Source organism: Wyeomyia smithii, chromosome 3 (assembly GCF_029784165.1).
Source record: "Wyeomyia smithii strain HCP4-BCI-WySm-NY-G18 chromosome 3, ASM2978416v1, whole genome shotgun sequence".
In the NCBI taxonomy this organism is placed as follows: domain Eukaryota; kingdom Metazoa; phylum Arthropoda; class Insecta; order Diptera; family Culicidae; genus Wyeomyia; species Wyeomyia smithii.
In genome coordinates this window covers 261,428,403-261,446,148 of record NC_073696.1, presented here as the reverse complement: position 1 = coordinate 261,446,148, position 17,746 = coordinate 261,428,403, and the positions used below count along the sequence as shown (strand labels likewise).

The 17,746-nt window shown below is 40.5% G+C and overlaps 1 protein-coding gene across 1 annotated transcript; it reads right to left on the bottom strand.

Moving 5' to 3' along the window:
• Window positions 1-2,305: 2,305 nt before the first annotated feature.
• Window positions 2,306-3,232, bottom strand: LOC129729227 (uncharacterized). The gene has a single exon (XM_055687724.1). It carries the CDS (start codon window positions 3,230-3,232, stop codon window positions 2,306-2,308), a length of 927 nt encoding a protein of 308 aa, XP_055543699.1.
• Window positions 3,233-17,746: the final 14,514 nt, after the last annotated feature.

Below are 17,746 nucleotides of genomic sequence, written 5' to 3'. Positions count from 1 at the left end.
TTGGCAAGTACGGCATTGGGTGATATGCTTTTCACCTCCGCCATACTTCCTATAAATTTCCCACTTTACACGCACATTATACAAAGCATGTGCTTTTTCAAAAAATTTTAAGTTGTTAACCTCATTGCGGTTAAAATGAATTAAATAATTAACAAGGGAAATTCCAGTTCTCTGACTGTTTTCGCCTCGTGATTTTTGTTTCATTAGAATTACTTGGGTAGGGGCTATGTCAAGTAATTCTGTTAAAGTAAGTTTGATCTCATCAACGGTTTGATCGTTGGTGAGACCTTTCAAGACAACCTTGAACGGCTTGGCGTTCTTGGTGTCATATGTAAAAAATTTGTACATCTTGTCGGTTAAATACTTAACAAGACGATCACGGCCCTTTACTGAGTCGGCTAATAAGCGGCATTCACCTCTACGGTCAATTTGATAGGTAACTTTAACGTCAGAAACAAACGTTGAAAGTTCCTTTTTGAATACATTAAATTCAGAAGAAATAGTTACCACAATAGGTGGAACTTTCTCCTTTTTTAAAGATTTTATATTTTGTATAGTTTCATTATTGGTAACTTCCATTTCACCAGCTTCTTGCTCAGCCAAAATATCAAAAGGATTGTCACTACAGACACTCGAAGTGTCAGAAAGAGATGCCTCTCTTTTCCTCCCCGCAGCGATGCGAGGTTTCTTTTTCCGTCCAGCCATTTCAGGTGATACGAAAAAAGTTAAAACAAATGTTAAATTCAAAAGTAGGTAGTCTTGAGAAAGACTGATGGGAAATAACTTTCAGGTAGTCTTTAAAAGACACACTGATAAAACACAAACTTTGAAGCTATAGGCAGTCAAAGACCAGTCCACAAGCAACCGAAAAAACGTCTGATCTGTAGGACAGTTCAAGACGCACTGACCTTGTTGTATTGTAGTTTCCAGTAATGAAAGGTTATCCATGGTTTTTCGATACCCTCGAAATCCAGATTGATTAGGATCCAATACTTTATTTATTTCTAAATACCACATTGGACATCTGTTGACCATTTTTTCGAGTAGCTTACAGACACAACTCGTTAATGAAATTGGACGATAATTATTCGGGTTTAATGGGTTTTTGTTTTGTTTTCTTATGGCTACAACTATTGATTCTCGCCATTGATCTGGGAATATTCGTTCGGTGAATATTTTATTATAAATTTGTAATAAGTAATGGAAACCACCAACGGGTAGATTTTTTATCATATGATAGTGAACTTCATCTGGTCCAGCTGAAGAACCTTTGCAAGTTGCCAAAGCTGTCCTTAATTCTATTAAACTGAAAGGTCGGTTAAAATCACTGGGATTTTGTTTTTCGAGTTCTATTGGAATTTTTTCTATATTCAATTTGTAGGTTAGAAACTCAGAGTCATAATTACTTGAATTGGACACAGAGACAAATGTTTTCCCAAGATGTTCTGCAATCGTGTCTGGTGTTGTTAATAACTGTTGATCTGTCTTCAAAGATGTTATGGTATTTGATTTAATTTTTCCAGAAACTTTATTTATTTTCTTCCACACCTCATTTGAAGAAGTAGAGCAGGAAATCGTAGAAACAAATTGATGCCAAGAGTTTTTTCGGGGCTGTCTTATAAGCCTTCTAGCCTTCGCTTTTGCAATTTTGTATGTTTTTTTCTGATTCTTCGTTCATGTTCTGGTTATACCTTCGTGAAGCTTTTCTTCTCACTTGAAGGCCTCTCTAATTTCAGAGTTCCACCAAGGAGGTTTTCTTTGAAAGATAGTTGGAAGTTATCCCAATCTGCCGACGAGATCACCCATCTAGCCGTTTTTCTTCATTGAAGCATCGCTGTAGTGTGTTAATTATTATTGGAAAGTGGTCGCTAGAACAAAGATCATCGTGCACATTCCACGAAAATTGCATTGACAGGAGGGAGTGACTAAAGTCAAATCTAGAGCAGAATAGGAATTGAATGCTGAATTAAAATGAGTCATGGATCCATCATTCATTAAAACGAGATCCATGTCGCTTATCAGATTTTCAATCATTTTTTCTCTAGTGTTCTCACTTCTGCAACCCCACAATGAATTGTGGGCGTTAGCATCAGTGGTAATAATAAACGGATGAAGTAATTGTTGTAATTGGTGTTTAGGGTGTTTTCCTTTCGTTCTCTTAGTATATTACTTACATTCTCGATGGGTCTTGTGGGCAGTTGTCGTCCTACCTCGTGTTTCTCGTTTAGTTGTTTATCGGTGGGTTGCGCGGGGTGTCTGTCTTGATGTTCTCTACGTTGCTCGTTGTGTGTTGGTAAACTTTCTCTCAGCACTCCAGCAAAAGATCGGTTTGGTGTTGTTGTTGCAAAACGGGAGCAGGAACCTGGGATCGTCTCTTTTTCCTCGCCTCACGCATGGGTAGCTTTTCGGTCACTCGAATTCGCTGTATTTCAAACTCGTCCTCGTAGATTGGGCACTTTTTAGACCATGAATTGTGCTCATTGCGGCAGTTTACGCAGAATTGCTTAGAGCTACATGAAGCATTATCGTGGTACAGTTGTGCGCAATCGGCGCAAACTTTGTTTCCTCGGCATTGGTCTGCTTTGTGTCCAAACTTCAGGCAATTTGTGCATCGTAACGGAGCTGGAACGTATTGCCGTACGCGACAATTGTAGAACCCTACATCCATTGTTAGTGGAATTTGAGATAGATTGAAGGTCAGAATAAATCTGCCTGTATCTTCTGACTTCTTTTCAAGTATTTCTTCGTCTTTCAACGATATCAAATCGGGACAATAGATTGTACCTCGTGATTGATTCAGGGTTGGGTGTTCGCAAATTTTAATACCAATTCTACTTGCTAGAGTAGACTGCTTCATCAACTTCACGGCTTGATTTTGATCAATTATCTTGAGCAGTAAGGAACCGTCTCTTATTCGGCTAATTTGTACATTTGGTGTTATATTATCGATAGCTTTTTTAATGAGGAATGGAGACACGTTGCTCATCGTTCGGCCACCGTCCGTCCTAGTCAAGATTAAGTACCGTCCGCCATTGTTGCTTCCGTCGATTCGTTGTAGTTTTCTATAGTCGATATCGTTGTTCGCATCTTTTGCTGCCGTTCGTTTGTTTTGCTTAGGTTTTGGTGTTTTATTTCCAACTGGAACTCTGTTTCCATTTCCTGATGAGTCTGCTAGTAATTCGTACCGTGATCCAAAAAGCCACGAGGCTCCCTCGCCGCCGGGGTCGTCCATTTTTCTTCCTTCCAAACAATAGGTGGTAACAATAGATTGTTCCACAAAGAGAGATAAATTGATCGGGGTACACGAAGAAGTATTGCTCGGTTTTCACAAACGATTCTGAACGTCTTATTCGCTCGAGAGCTGAAACTGAACTGTTGCTGTATTTTAACAGCACCCAAAATTTTTGTGATGCTAACATTCAAAATATGTGGGCCGTCATATTTGTCATATTCGTTGATAATAAATGTATTTTCGAATGCAATAAATCAGTTGAATTTCCATTTGTCACCCGTTGACCCGTGAAAGAGTGTTTGCAATAAAGATTTTTATCCTTGATTAAAATACAAAATGATCGTACAAACTTTTGGCCCGATCTTGCTTTTTAGTCATTACACTAAGAAGAATGGTACATATAAATCCGACAAGGTCTTATATGTACCAAAGGATATGAATTCAACAAACTGCCCTGAAGCTCGCCTAATCGAAACATTCTGAGTTTTGACAAGGGCGAAGCTAAGAAAACAGGGAACATCTTTCTTAGTGAAAAAATAGGAAGAAGCGAAAAATTCAAATCAGGATAGAATGATTCACTAGTAAGTTTTTAGTTCTGAATTGTGATTCATTTTGATGCTGTTTCGTAAGGTAATTTTTCAAATGTTAAAAATTTCCTGTTTTCCATAACCTCAAACAAAAACAGACCATTTGCGCTGGTCCGTCCCTAAACGATTCGAAAATAATTTGTCATTAAAAAAATCTCAAGAAGGTTGTATGCAAAGCCACGACCGCAAGGTTGAAGTAGAATACTTAGAAGTAGAATACAAGAAAGATAACCTGGCTGCTTGCGTGTCAGTCATTTTTTCTAGTAAATAAACGTTGACCGTTGAGCGGGGGCCTAGTGTGGTTGGTAACGTCTCCGCCAACCACGCTCGACGCCTGGGTTCGAATCCCACCGCCGACATAGGTGTCGATGGTTGTGAGGTGGCGTGATCCACTCATTACCAACCCAACTGGTCTAGATTCAATCCTAGCCGACACCGGGAGATTTTCTGAGGCGAAAAATCTCTGGGATCACGCCTTCCATCGCATGAGGAAGTAAGGCCGTTGGCGCCGGTCCGTTAATAAACGAGTCGTGAGTTAGGGTCCTGGGTGTGGAGTCGCCTTCCTGGGCGTCGGTGATTGGCCACAACAGTGGCGGAACTAGACCGACGGAAAATAACGGAGAATAAAAAAAAAAACGTTGACCGTTCATTGGCAGTATTGTAATTTCTTTTTGTCTGATATTTAGAATGAAGTTCATTGGATATTTTTAAATTTTGTGCAAATGAGAAGTTGAAGTGCTGCCGAATTGTAATATGCACATTCAACGACATCATTAAACGGGAACGGAACAAAGGCTACGGTTATGCAGAACGCGAATGCCGGCGCGATGCGATTCGCCTTACCGTGGTGAAATGTACAGCTCTTTTTAAGGCGAAGTAGAGCTATACATTTCAACAGATTTCGTCTTGCCGAATCGTATCGCGCCGTTATTTGCGTTCTGCATGACCGTAGCCAAACACTAAGCGACGCAGACACGTAATAATAGTCAGAGTATGCATGTAGATGAAGATTATTAACTTTGGATTAAAGCGCAAAACGAGAAAATATTAACCCTTCAAATAATCATTTGTGTTCTTCAAATTTCAGTTGTTCAATTTAATATCCGATGAAATGTTTGTTTATTATCTGATGAAGCTCTTATATAGGCCAAATGATGCATTCCCAATTTACTAGGTCCATAACTCTGCCGACCGTGCTTGGGAAAGCGCGGTATAACGACCAATCAGAGGTTGAACTTTGTTTTGACAAGGCTTAAGAGTTTTCAATAGTACAATAGTTCGAATGATAAAATTGCAATTTCATGCATTTGGTAGGAATCTTAGAAGATTTTCTAATCAAAAACAAAGGAAATCCATCGAAAACTAACGGATTTATTAGCATTTGAAATTTTTCTCACTTTTTTCAGTTTTAGATTTTCATTTTACATCCCTATGTAGCCGAACTTCCTGAGAGAAGTATTCTAACTCAAAATTAAATCTTCATTTATTCATTTGTTGTCCTCATAAGGACAATTGTTCAATTTATCATAGGATGTAGTGTTTATCTTACATCTCTGTGTTACCTTGATAGTGAGGACTAAGGCGCACGGTCAACACAATGAGAATGGTGTTTTCACATTGAAAACTAGACACGGCTTCACTGGAGGAAGTGTTGGCAAATGCATCTACCGCTAATACCACCGCTATCATACGAAAGCGCGTCGTTTCATGTGAAAATATCAAGAACGAAAAATGACGCGCGTCTAAGCATAACCCGAACTGTTTCGCCGTGCTGCTCCCATTTACCTTTACATCGGCCTCAGGGAAGTACCGGCTGCATCTGCATCTACCGCTGAGGCTGTCACTATACTGCTATTGGTACCAAAAGCTATTAACTCTTCAAATAAGTGTTTTGTTTGTTCTCAAAAGAACAATTGTTCAATTCAAAATCGGATTCACGCAATCGCATCTCTGTAATATTACCGACAATAATATTCTTCTGAACAAACTGATACAACTTTCCCATTAGGCCTCTGCCATAATAGACGCGAAAAGCGACGCGAACCGATTCGCTCAGTTGTAGGTTAATGTACAGCCATCAGTAGAGCTGTACATCAACCTACGGTCGGGCGAATCGGTTCGCGCCGCTTTCCGCGTCTACTATGGCAGAGGCCTTAGAGAAAGTTGCTGGCTGATGTATTCACTTCATGCAAGCCTGCTGCTAATGCTTCCCGCTACCACACTGAAACAGCATTTTAGTGAAGGGAGTGTCGTTGCATCAGCTGACCCTGCTACTATCGATGCTGATATACCCGCTGCAACAGCTACGCTATGCATAGCCATGCCACAGTTGTGGTCGCTATACGCTGGCCCAACTGCTGAGTACTTGCAACGCTATCCGTAGCCATGCCACAGTTCTGGCCGCCATTGGTATCCGCTGTACCTGCATCTGCTGGCCCTGCTGCTATCGATGGTGAGATCCGCTGAAACTGCTACACTTATTCGCAGCCATGCCACAGTTGTGGCCGCTATCCGCTATCGATGGTACCCACTGCTCGCTCCCGCTGCTGCTAAGGGAGGACTGCTGTCGTCGCTGTTCAGAACTACTATGAGCGGCTTCGACTAAGACAGGCTTTATATAGGGATGAAAATAGGAATGAATTATTTTACGTACGTGGTGGAATGATATAACTTGAAAAATATGTGTGACTTCATTCTGGTTCAGAGCGATCATTTGATAAGCTCCACCTCTTTTTTCAGTTTCTAAAGTTTTTCCTCAGTTTCGTAGCACGGATGCACGAAAATGATTTCTTGTGAACATTCTGTCGAGCCGGACCGATAGCACTCTCATTGAAGCAACAAAATAACATGTTTTGTGTCGTGTTGTGTAGCTTGGTTGAAGAAAATGTTCCCGTCCCCATGTCGCATATAAGCAGATTATTGCGTTCAGTAGACAGTAGATAGTGTATCCAGCGAATAAACACCGCTGGTGCTCTCACACACGCAACGGTTTTACCCGTATCTTTTTGCGGTTTGTAACATCAAGCGATTTCGTTTGCTCGCTGTTGCGTGTTGCATCATGTTGCAACTTGGCAGCTGGGAGACGACGAAATTCTGTTTATGCTGATTGATTGAATCGACTTCATATTAGCTCTGCATAGTCGAACTAACTGCTTTTGTGAATGCGTTCTAACAGGGCAGTTTATTATTCAATGTCGGTTATGCTGATCGCAGCCTTTGCGCTACCCCTACAGTGGAGGGTTTACAAAATAAAGTGAAAATTAGACAACTTCAACAGAATTTGATTGCATCCCGCACAGAATGTCTGCTTGTGTTGATGCCAGAAAACTATTAACCTTCAATTATTTTTTTATTTGCCTTGAAAAAAGCATGTTGCGGTTCAAAATCGGTTGCTAATTACAACCTTTGAGCTGCCCTAACATTGGGGGAACTAAGATACACGGACAACATGCACTGTGGAAGCTATTTCACATTCAGTAAATTAGACGAGTGCGACAAATTTAAATTGTTAGGATGCAACACAGAATGCTTGCTTGCGTTGACCAAAAATATTAACTTTCAATGACTTGTTTATTTGCCTTCAAAAAGGCATTTTGATTTCCAAAATTGGATTTCCTGATGGCAATCTTCATGCTGCCCCAACACGGGGGGAATAATGGCTGTCTGGCGACACACGCTGAGAAAAACCGCGCTGCTCCTGAGACGTGGTGACCAACCACAGGGCTAGTGCTGCTGCTAAGAAAGGACGACTGCTGTTGTCGCTGTCTAGAACTATTATGAGCGGCTCCGGCTGAAACAGGCTCTTATATAGGCCAAATAGCATGTTTTCAATTGCAAGGTATATGATCCTGTCGACCGTGCTTGGGAAGCAATCATATAACGACCAATCAGAGGTCGAATTTTTCGTTTTGACAAGGCTTGACTATTTTCAATAGTATAATAGTGTGAATAATAAAATTACAATTATCCTATTTTGGGAAGAATCTTAGAAGATTTTCCAGTCTATTGCTGAAAGAACGAAGGAAATCCATCGAATACTAACCGATTTATTAGCATTTGAAATTGGACATTTTTTTCACTTTTTTCGGTTTTAGATTTTCATTTCATATCCCTATGTAGCCGAACTTCCTGAGAGAAGTATTCTACTTTAAAATCATTTCACATCCCTATGTAGCCGAACTTTCTGAGAGAAGTATTCTACTTCAAAATGATTGATTCAATGTATGCATCTACCCTACTAAAACACCTACATCGAGAACACAGCCTTAGACAGAGCGTAAAGTATCAGAAATTGATAAAGTGTGAGAAACCAAAGCCATCAACAAGCTTGTATTCCCTTTCGGAGCATCAGCAGAGACCACTAGTTACACGTAACTTAATGATGTTGAGGCGAATAGGTTTCAAGATTTTCTACGTGGTTAGCTGCACGTGGTAGGAGCTAACTTGCGAATGCTCGGGGGAAGCAAAATTGTTTGATAATTATTTTAATAGGGCGAACTTCTTGAGAAAAATCCCCCCCCCCCCCCTTACTCGACGCTGGTTTAGTTTGCCAAGGCGGTACCATACCTAATCTGATAACATTATCTTGACCATTGCGAAGATAGGAGAAATTATAATCTGCTTAGTCAATCTAGCAAAATTGCGGAACGAAGGACGATGATTCGAAGGTTGTTTGTCGAGATGTTTAGTTCCTCATTAAAAGCTGGTGAAGAAACCAAACATGACGTGTCAACAAAATATGTTTTTTACGCATCATCTCTTAATTATTACAATTTTACTGATTGTATCTTATTTTCGACAAGAATTTTATTTTTTCATTTTCCACTTTTGTGAATAATCATTGTTACAGTAGTTTCAAGCAGCTGCCTTCAATCCATTGCTTATGAAATCAAAAGTATTCTACCACATAAACCACCTGAAAACGTCAAATTTTTCAATCCCCCACAACCTTCTTTTTCGCGTAGCAATGGACGGCATTTTGTAGCCACAAGCGCAAATATTTACACTGACAAAAATATTTCACCGAACCCGACCTTGCTAAGATTCTACAACGGATACAATCGAATACCTCCAGCCGCGATGAAAGAACGTTTCGTCGTCGTCCTCAATCGTTGTTAGAAGACGAAACTTTTGATCAATCCGAATAACTTATTTATTGAATTCGGCAAACTCGACTTGTTCATTTAGTTCGACACAAATATTTGCATAATTTTTCAGCAACTCTTCGTGCTTGCTTTGCGTGGCTGCGGTTGGCACCGGAACTGAGTGTTTCAAGCAGTACCAACGTCTAAACTACTATTCAGTAAACAGGCAGCTGATGATCAAAACAACTTGTAAGTTGTTTTAAACAACCTGTTTTGCAAAGCAACTCCACTGGAAAGAAACACATGTTTCATAAACGCTGAAAAGGTTGAAAATTTCCAAAAGTCCCGCCAGTCACTGCCGCCATTGCAGGCGACAAACAACGGAGTATGTCACAAAAAAATGAACAATATTTAAACGCCACCATTTCTCGGCCGTCGGTCCCTAATTTGCGTGTTGCTCGTGTTTCTTTTGATCCTGAGGGATCACTTTTAGCAAATTATTTCCACTCTGGGTGGTGCGTTTATTCGCCATGACCGACCGACATGGGAGGCGGCAGTGCACACATCGCCTAAGCTAGTAAACAAGAGACGCAGGTAGACCCGCTTTATTCGACTGCTCGGTAGGATCACGGCAGCAAGAGCAGCAGCAGCAACAGCGGGTGGAGAGTAAGAGGAGCGAGTGGGTAAATGGGTGTATGGGTGGATGGATAGTACTCGAAGTACGCCATACAGCCTGCACGCCCACCAAGGTCGGACGGAATCGACACGGACCTTCGCAACCAGGGATGCCCGTTGCTTTGTAGCACCAATGGTAATATGAGCATTGACGAAGCAACGGGCTAGTGTTTATTTATAGAAGCCTACTCTTTCTTGCTATCTATCTCTCTGTCTCTCATTCTTCCGAACTATGCTTGTAGCTTACTCAGGGTTAACACCGTCAGGGTCTTGGTATAAATAAGAGAACTGCAACAACCATTCCACTACAACCCTGAATATCATCCCCGACCGAGTGGCTGGCAACCGTTACCGTGCAGAAATATCATCCAGCCGGATGCTGAACCACGCCGCTACCTGTGGGGCTGGGACAAACTGCTGGGCTGGTGTGCCTAGCCTGGACGTAGGTTTATATTGGAGGCCAGCTTGAATTTCACTTTCAGGCTCTGCAAGTCCCGCTGTGGGTGCGAGAGTATAACCTATAAAACTAGCGAACGAAAAATACCATACCCGCCTGCCTGTCCCTCCGGGGGTTGAGCTTCGATTTCGAAATGTTTGCCGATGAAGTTGGATTGAAAATTAGTCCACAAACTTTGGAAAGAGGCTTACTGCGTGCGATTCCACGGCAAAAGCGTTGCCACTGCTCAAAGGCATACTGATTTCTAAGTCTGTTGTTCAAACTTTAATTAGTTGCCCAAAATGCCGATGCTTACACGGTCGAGAACACGTGGCCATTGGAGAAGAGAATCACCAGTGGAAGCTGTTCGGAGAAATTAGTACGTTATTAGGTATATCGTATTCAGTCAATTGGAAAATGATGAAAACGGCTTATTCAATTAGGTAAGCCTCTAAAAAAAAAACAAAACAATGTTCAATAACGTTCCTACCTTTCATACAATAATTCTTTATCCCTTCAATAAGTCGCTTATTTAATTTTTAGCTGCTAATAAGAATAGCTCATTATTTTTCATTCATTGACATGTACAGCATGTACAGCTCGCATGAATACTCAAACTAAGCTGTTTAAACCGAATGAAACCATGACTGGAAAACGGTGTCGAATTTGATTGATGCGATTAAGTCGAAGTGCGCAAATAACGGTCATAATACGAGCAGAGACAAGAAAAAGTGATTGTACTGCATGACAGTGCGCGAGGCTCTGGTCACTGAGCTGTCGTTTCATGTACCTTAGGCTGCGCAGGTTATACGGTGTCGAGAAATGGTGTTCATATCTCCAAAGCCCTAATTGTGGTTTTAGCCCTCAGGTCTCACCGAACAGTGTACTACAAGCTCAAAATGCTGAAATCGTCTTACTGATGGCGTAGTTTAATTGAGCAGTACAGTTAAACTTTTTATCCAGAGGAGTATCCAAAGTAGGTATTGGGTTTCATAGCTGAAATTCAGTCTTACTACATTCTGTATCGGAGGAGTGATTGAATGTGCCCTCCGCTTGGTGAAGGGTATAATGACTATTTTACGTAATCAGCTTAACCAATGACTTCGTAGCCAAGTCGCGATAGCTTATTTAAGAGGCAATGTTTTGTCTTTTTTGTCTGGCTTTGGTATAACATTTGCTTGTTGACTGTAATGCATAAATTTCTTTCCGGAAAAGAAAACTAGATGCGCGAGATCCACCTGAACGCAGCATAAACTACACTTTTATGTGGACTACGCGTCCTTAATCATATCTAGTGGAGTTCCGATTGGCGAACGGTTGTCATCAGCGCGCCGTGACGCTGGGTTGTGTTGTATGTGCACCATCAGCAGCAGGCTCCCGTTGCGACAGACAACAGGCGACAAAAGAGCGACTCTCACGTGTTGGTAGGTTGCTGCTCGGAGGGTTGCTACTGGTCAGATGCTCACGCTTTTTCCTCTTTCGTTTTTTTCCGCAGAACCTTCTTCAGTCAGGCAACTTAAGTCCCTGAGTTACGTGTCATTCTGAAAATTAATCCAAGCTGCCTAAATGCTTTGCCGATAATGAAAGAAACATGGTGCTTGAAGGTAAGTAAGTTTGTTGCGATTGTAGTCGAAATTTATTGGATGCATTTTTTGAGTGAAACTTATTACCGAGCATTTGGAGGGACTCGGCATCATACGATTAGTAGCAAACAAACTTTATCTTAGGGAACATCTAAAAATGACGTAGCTTTTTTTTAGGTTTTTTTGACCTACCCCTCCCCCATCATAGCATTTCGTCACAAAGCCAGGACCTTCCTCTAGATAATTACGTAGCTTTATAACAACCCCCCCATGATTTTTTTTTGCAAATTTCATTATCAAAAACACATATATGAACAAGAAAAGCCAAAAAAGGAATAAAAACAGACAAAACGGAGATAAAAAAGAACAATTAGAAAAAATCCAATTTTTCTTTCTTAGTTTCATATTTGCTACGTAGCTTGGCTTGTCTCAGTCGACTGTTGTCGCCTAGTTGTGACCTTACCTGAGCGCTCAGTCTGGCCTCGCTTTGCCTGCTCTAGATGTGTATTCCAGTTAAGTTTTTTTTTGTCAAGGAGTACCACGAGATATTTGACGTTGTCTGAGAGTTCCAAGAACTCACCCTTCAATCTTAAATTATTTAGCATAACTTTTCTCCTTCGTGTAAATGGAACGATAGTAGTTTCTGAAGGATTTACATTTGGACCTCCCGTATCGCACCACGAGGAAACAATGTTTAGGGCAGTTTGCATTCAATTAGCGATGATAGCATAATACTTGCCACGAACAATTATGACTATATCATCAGCGAACCCAAGTAACTTCATCTATCATTTTTTTTTGAGAAGATCATCAACTGTTAACGACCACAGTAGAGGAGATATCACTCCTCCTTGCGGTCATCCTTTTATTACTTCTACACTTATGTAAGAGCTTCCAAGGTTTGCTGATATTTCTTTTTTGATAACATCTCGGTAATCCAATGTATAATGCAATTGTCGAAACCACGTTTCTTAATTGCAGCGATCATTGAGTCATGGGATGAATTATCGAATGCTCCTTCTATATCAAGAAATGCCGCAAGTGAAATTTTGTTCACTGCGAAAGATTTCTCTAGTTTTGTAACAATAGTATAAGGTGCTGTAACAGACGATTTACTCTCCTGATATGCGAATTGATATTTGCTGAGAGGAGATTTAGAAAAATATGATGACTTTAGTGTTCACCGATTATTTTGTCCATCCCGATTTCTCGTAGTTTTGGTAATTTTGATCCCAAATTAAGCTCAGAATGGCCGAAATCGCCTTCTAAAGGCCAGAAAAGAACAAAAAAGAAAATGATTTCATAGGGTAACCGCTCCTATATTCATCTCAGTACCTATATTCATCTCATCACGCCTTTTTGATCATATTATCGTCAAATTTTACCATATTTTCAATGTGAAATTTTCAGCTAATTGCGAAAATCGAGAAGCAAACAGATTTACTTTCAAAAATGTGTAGCAATTTCACGGTAAATTGGATAAATGAGAGAAATAAGATGAATATATGTGCACCAAGCTGTTGAGATGAATAATGGAGCGATTACCCTATTAAGCTCAGAATGACCGAAATCGCGTTCTAAAGGCCAGATAAGGCCAAAAAAGAAAACGATCCCAAATTCAGCTCAGAATAGCTGAAAACGCCTTCTAAAGGCCAAAAAAGAAAATGATCCCAAATTAAGCTCAGAATGGCCGAAATCGCCATCTTAAGGGTCGGAAAGGTTAGAAAAGAAAATTCGAATTCAAATTCAGCTCAGAACGGCTAAAACGTCTTCTGAAGGCCAGAAAAGGCCAAAAAAGAAAAAGATTTCAAATTAAGCTCAGAATGGGAGAAATTGTCTTCTAAAAACCAGAAAAGGCCAAAAAAATGATCCCAAATTAAGCTCAGAATGGCCGAAATTGTCTTCTAAAGGCCAAAAAAGGCGAAAAACAGAAAATGATCCCAAACTCATAAGACTGGCTGAAAACGCCTTCTAAAGGCCAGAAAAGGCCAAAAAAGAAAAGAATCCCAAATTAAGCTCAGAATGGCCAAAACGCATTCTAAAGTCCAGAAAAGGCCAAAAAAGAAAATGATCCCAAATTGAGCTCAGAATGGCCAAAATCGTCTTCTAAAGGCCAGAAAAGGCCAAAAAAGATAATGATCCCAAATTGAGCTCAGAATGGTGGAAATCGCCTTCTAACGACCAGAAAAAGCCAAACAAGAAAAGGATCCCAAATTCAGCCAAAATCGCCTTCTAAAGGCCAGAAAAGGCCAAACGAGAAAATGATCCCAAATTAAGCTCAGAATGACCGAAATCGTCTTCTAAAGGCAAGAAAAGCCAAAAAGAAAATGATCCCAAATTAAGCTCAGAATGGCCGAAAACGCACTCTAAAGGCCAGAAAAGGCCAAAAAAGAAAATGATCCCAAATTGATGTCAGAATGGTGGAAATCTCCTTCTAACGGCCAGAAAAAGCCAAACAAGAAAATGATCCCAAATTCAGCCAAAATCGCCTTCTAAAGGCCAAACGAGACAATGATCCCAAATTAAGCTCAGAATGGCCAAAATCGTCTTCTAAAGGCCAGAAAAGGCCAACAAAGAAAATGATCCAAAATTGAGCTCAGAATGCCCGAAATCGTCTTCTAAAGGCCAGAAAAGGCCAAAAAAGAAAATGATCCCAAATTAAGCTCAGAATGCCCGAAATCGTCTTCTAAAGGCCAGAAAAGGCCCAAAAAGAAAATGATCCCGAATTAAACTCAGAATGGCCGAAATCGCCTTCTAAAGGCCAGAAAAGGCCAAAAAAGAAAATGATCCCAAATTGATCTCAGAATGGCCGAAATCGTCTTCTAAAGGCCAGAAAAGGCCAAAAAAGAAAATGATCCCAAATTGAGCTTAGAATGGCCGAAATCGCATTCTAAAGGCCAGAAAAAGGCCAAAAAAGAAAATGATCCCAAATTGATCTCAGGGTGGCCGAAATCGTCTTCTAAAGGCCAGAAAAGGCCAAAAAAGAAAATGATCCAAAATTGAGCTCAGAATGACCGAAATCGTCTTCTAAAGGCAAGAAAAGGCCAAAAAAGAAAATGAACCCAAATTAAGCTCAGAATGGCCGAAAACGCCTTCTAAAGGCCAGAAAAAGGCCAAACAAGAAAATGATCCCAAATTAAGCTCAGAATGGCCAAAATCGTCTTCTAAAGGCCGGAAAAGGCCAAAAAAGAAAATGATCCCAAATTATGCTCAGAATGGCCGAAATCGTCTTCCCAAGGCCAGAAAAGGCCAAAAAAGAGAATGATCCCAAATTAAGCTCAGAATGGCCGGAATCGCCTTCTAAAGGCCAGAAAATGCCAAAAAAGAAAATGATCCCAAATTGATCTCAGAATGGCCGAAATCGTCTTCTAAAGGCCAGAAAAGGCCAAAAAAGAAAATGATCCCAAATTAAGCTCAGAATGGCCGAAAACGCACTCTAAAGGCCAGAAAAAGGCCAAAAAAGAAAATGATCCCAAATCAAGCTCAGAATGGCCAAAATCGTCTTCTAAAGGCCAGGAAAGGCCATAAAAGAAAATGATCCCAAATTAAGCTCAGAATGGCCGAAATCGTCTTCTAAAGGCCAGAAAAGGCCAAAAAAGAAAATGATCCCAAATTAAGCTCAGAATGGCCGAAATCGTCTTCTAAAGGCCAAAAAAGAAAATGATCCCAAATTGAGCTAAGAATGGCCGAAATCGCCTTCTAAAGGCCAGAAAAGACCAAGAAGAAAATCATCCCAAATTAAGCTCAGAATGGGCGAAAACGCATTCTAAAGGCCAGAAAAGGCCAAAAAATAAAATGATCACAAATTGATCTCAGAATGGCCGAAATCGTCTTTTAAAGGCCAGAAAAAGCTAAAAAGAAAATGACCCCAGATTCAGCTCAGAATGGCCGAAATCGTCTTCTAAACGCCAGAAAAAGCTAAAAAAGAAAATGATCCCAAATTAAGCTCAGAATGGCCGAAATCGCCTTCTTAAGGCCAGAAAAGGCCAAAAAAGAAAATGATCCCAAATTGATCTCAGAATGGCCGAAATCGTCTTCTAAAGGCCAGAAAAGGCCAAAAAAGAAAACGATCCCAAATTAAGCTCAGAATGGCCGAAAACGCACTCTAAAGGCCAGAAAAGACCAAGAAGAAAATCATCCCAAATTAAGCTCAGAATGGGCGAAAACGCATTCTAAAGGCCAGAAAAGGCCAAAAAAGAAAATGATCCCAAATTAAGCTCAGAATGGCCAAAATCGTCTTCTAAAGGCCAGAAAAGGCCAAAAAAGAAAATGATCCCAAATTAAGCTCAGAATGGCCGAAATCGTCTTCTAAAGGCCAGAAAAGGCCAAAAAAGAAAATGATCCCAAATTGAGCTAAGAATGGCCGAAATCGCCTTCTAAAGGCCAGAAAAGACCAAGAAGAAAATCATCCCAAATTAAGCTCAGAATGGGCGAAAACGCATTCTAAAGGCCAGAAAAGGCCAAAAAAAAAATGATCCCAAATTGATCTCAGAATGGCCGAAATCGTCTTCTAAAGGCAAGAAAAGCCAAAAAAGAAAATGATCCCAAATTAAGCTCAGAATGGCCGAAAACGCACTCTAAAGGCCAGAAAAAGGCCAAAAAAGAAAATGATCCCAAATTAAGCTTAGAACGGCCGAAATGGTTTTCTAAAGGCCAGAAAATCCAAAAAAGAAAATGATCCCAAATTGAGCTCAGAAAGGTGGAAATCGCCTTTTAACGGTCAGAAAAAGCCAAACAAGAAAATGATCCCAAATTCAGCCAAAATCGCCTTCTAAACGCCAGAAAAGGCCAAACGAGACAATGATGCCAAATTAAGCTCAGAATGGCCGAAATCGTCTTCTAAAGGCCAGAAAAGGCCAAAAAATGAAAATGATCCCAAATTAAGCTCAGAACGGCCGAAATCGTCTTCTAAAGGCCAGAAAAGGCCAAAAAATGAAAATGATCCCAAATTAAGCTCAGAACGGCCGAAATCGTCTTCTAAAGGCCAGAAAAGGCCAAAAAGAAAATGATCCCAAATTAAGCTCAGAATGGCCGAAATTGCCTTTTAAAGGCCAGAAAAGGCCAAAAAAGAAAATGATCCCAAATTAAGCTCAGAACGGCCGAAATGGTTTTCTAAAGGCCAGAAAAGCCAAAAAAGAAAATGATCCCAAATTAAGCTCAGAATGCCCGAAATCGTCTTCTAAAGGCCAGAAAAGGCCAAAAAAGAAAATGATCCCAAATTAAGCTCAGAATGGCCGAAATCGCCTTCTAAAGGCCAGAAAAGGCCAAAAAAGAAAATGATCCCAAATTGATCTCAGAATGGCCGAAATCGTCTTCTAAAGGCCAGAAAAGGCCAAAGAAGAAAATGATCCCAAATTGAGCTCAGAATGGCCGAAATCGCATTCTAAAGGCCAGAAAAAGGCCAAAAAAGAAAATGATCCCAAATTGATCTCAGAATGGCCGAAATCGTTTTCTAAAGGCGAGAAAAGGCCAAAAAAGAAAATGATCCCAAATTAAGCTCAGAATGGCCGAAAACGCACTCTAAAGGCCAGAAAAAGGCCAAACAAGAAAATGATCCCAAATTAAGCTCAGAATGGCCAAAATCGTCTTCTAAAGGCCAGAAAAGGCCAAAAAAGAAAATGATCCCAAATTAAGCTCAGAATGGCCGAAATCGTCTTCTAAAGGCCAGAAAAGGCCTAAAAAGAGAATGATCCCAAATTAAGCTCAGAATGGCCGGAATCGCCTTCTAAAGGCCAGAAAAGGCCAAAAAAGAAAATGATCCCAAATTGATCTCAGAATGGCCGAAATCGTCTTCTAAAGGCCAGAAAAGGCCAAAAAGAAAATGATCCCAAATTAAGCTCAGAATGGCCAAAATCGCCTTCTAATGGCCAGAAAAGGTCAAAAAAGAAAATGATCCCAAATTAAGCTCAGAACGGCCGAAATGGTTTTCTAAAGGCCAGAAAAGCCAAAAAAGAAAATGATCCCAAATTAAGCTCAGAATGGCCGAAATCGTCTTCTAAAGGCCAGAAAAGGCCAAAAAATGAAAATGATCCCAAATTAAGCTCAGAACGGCCGAAATCGTCTTCTAAAGGCCAGAAAAAGCTAAAAAAGAAAATGATCCCAGATTCAGCTCAGAATGGCCGAAATCGCCTTCTAAAGGCCAGAAAAAG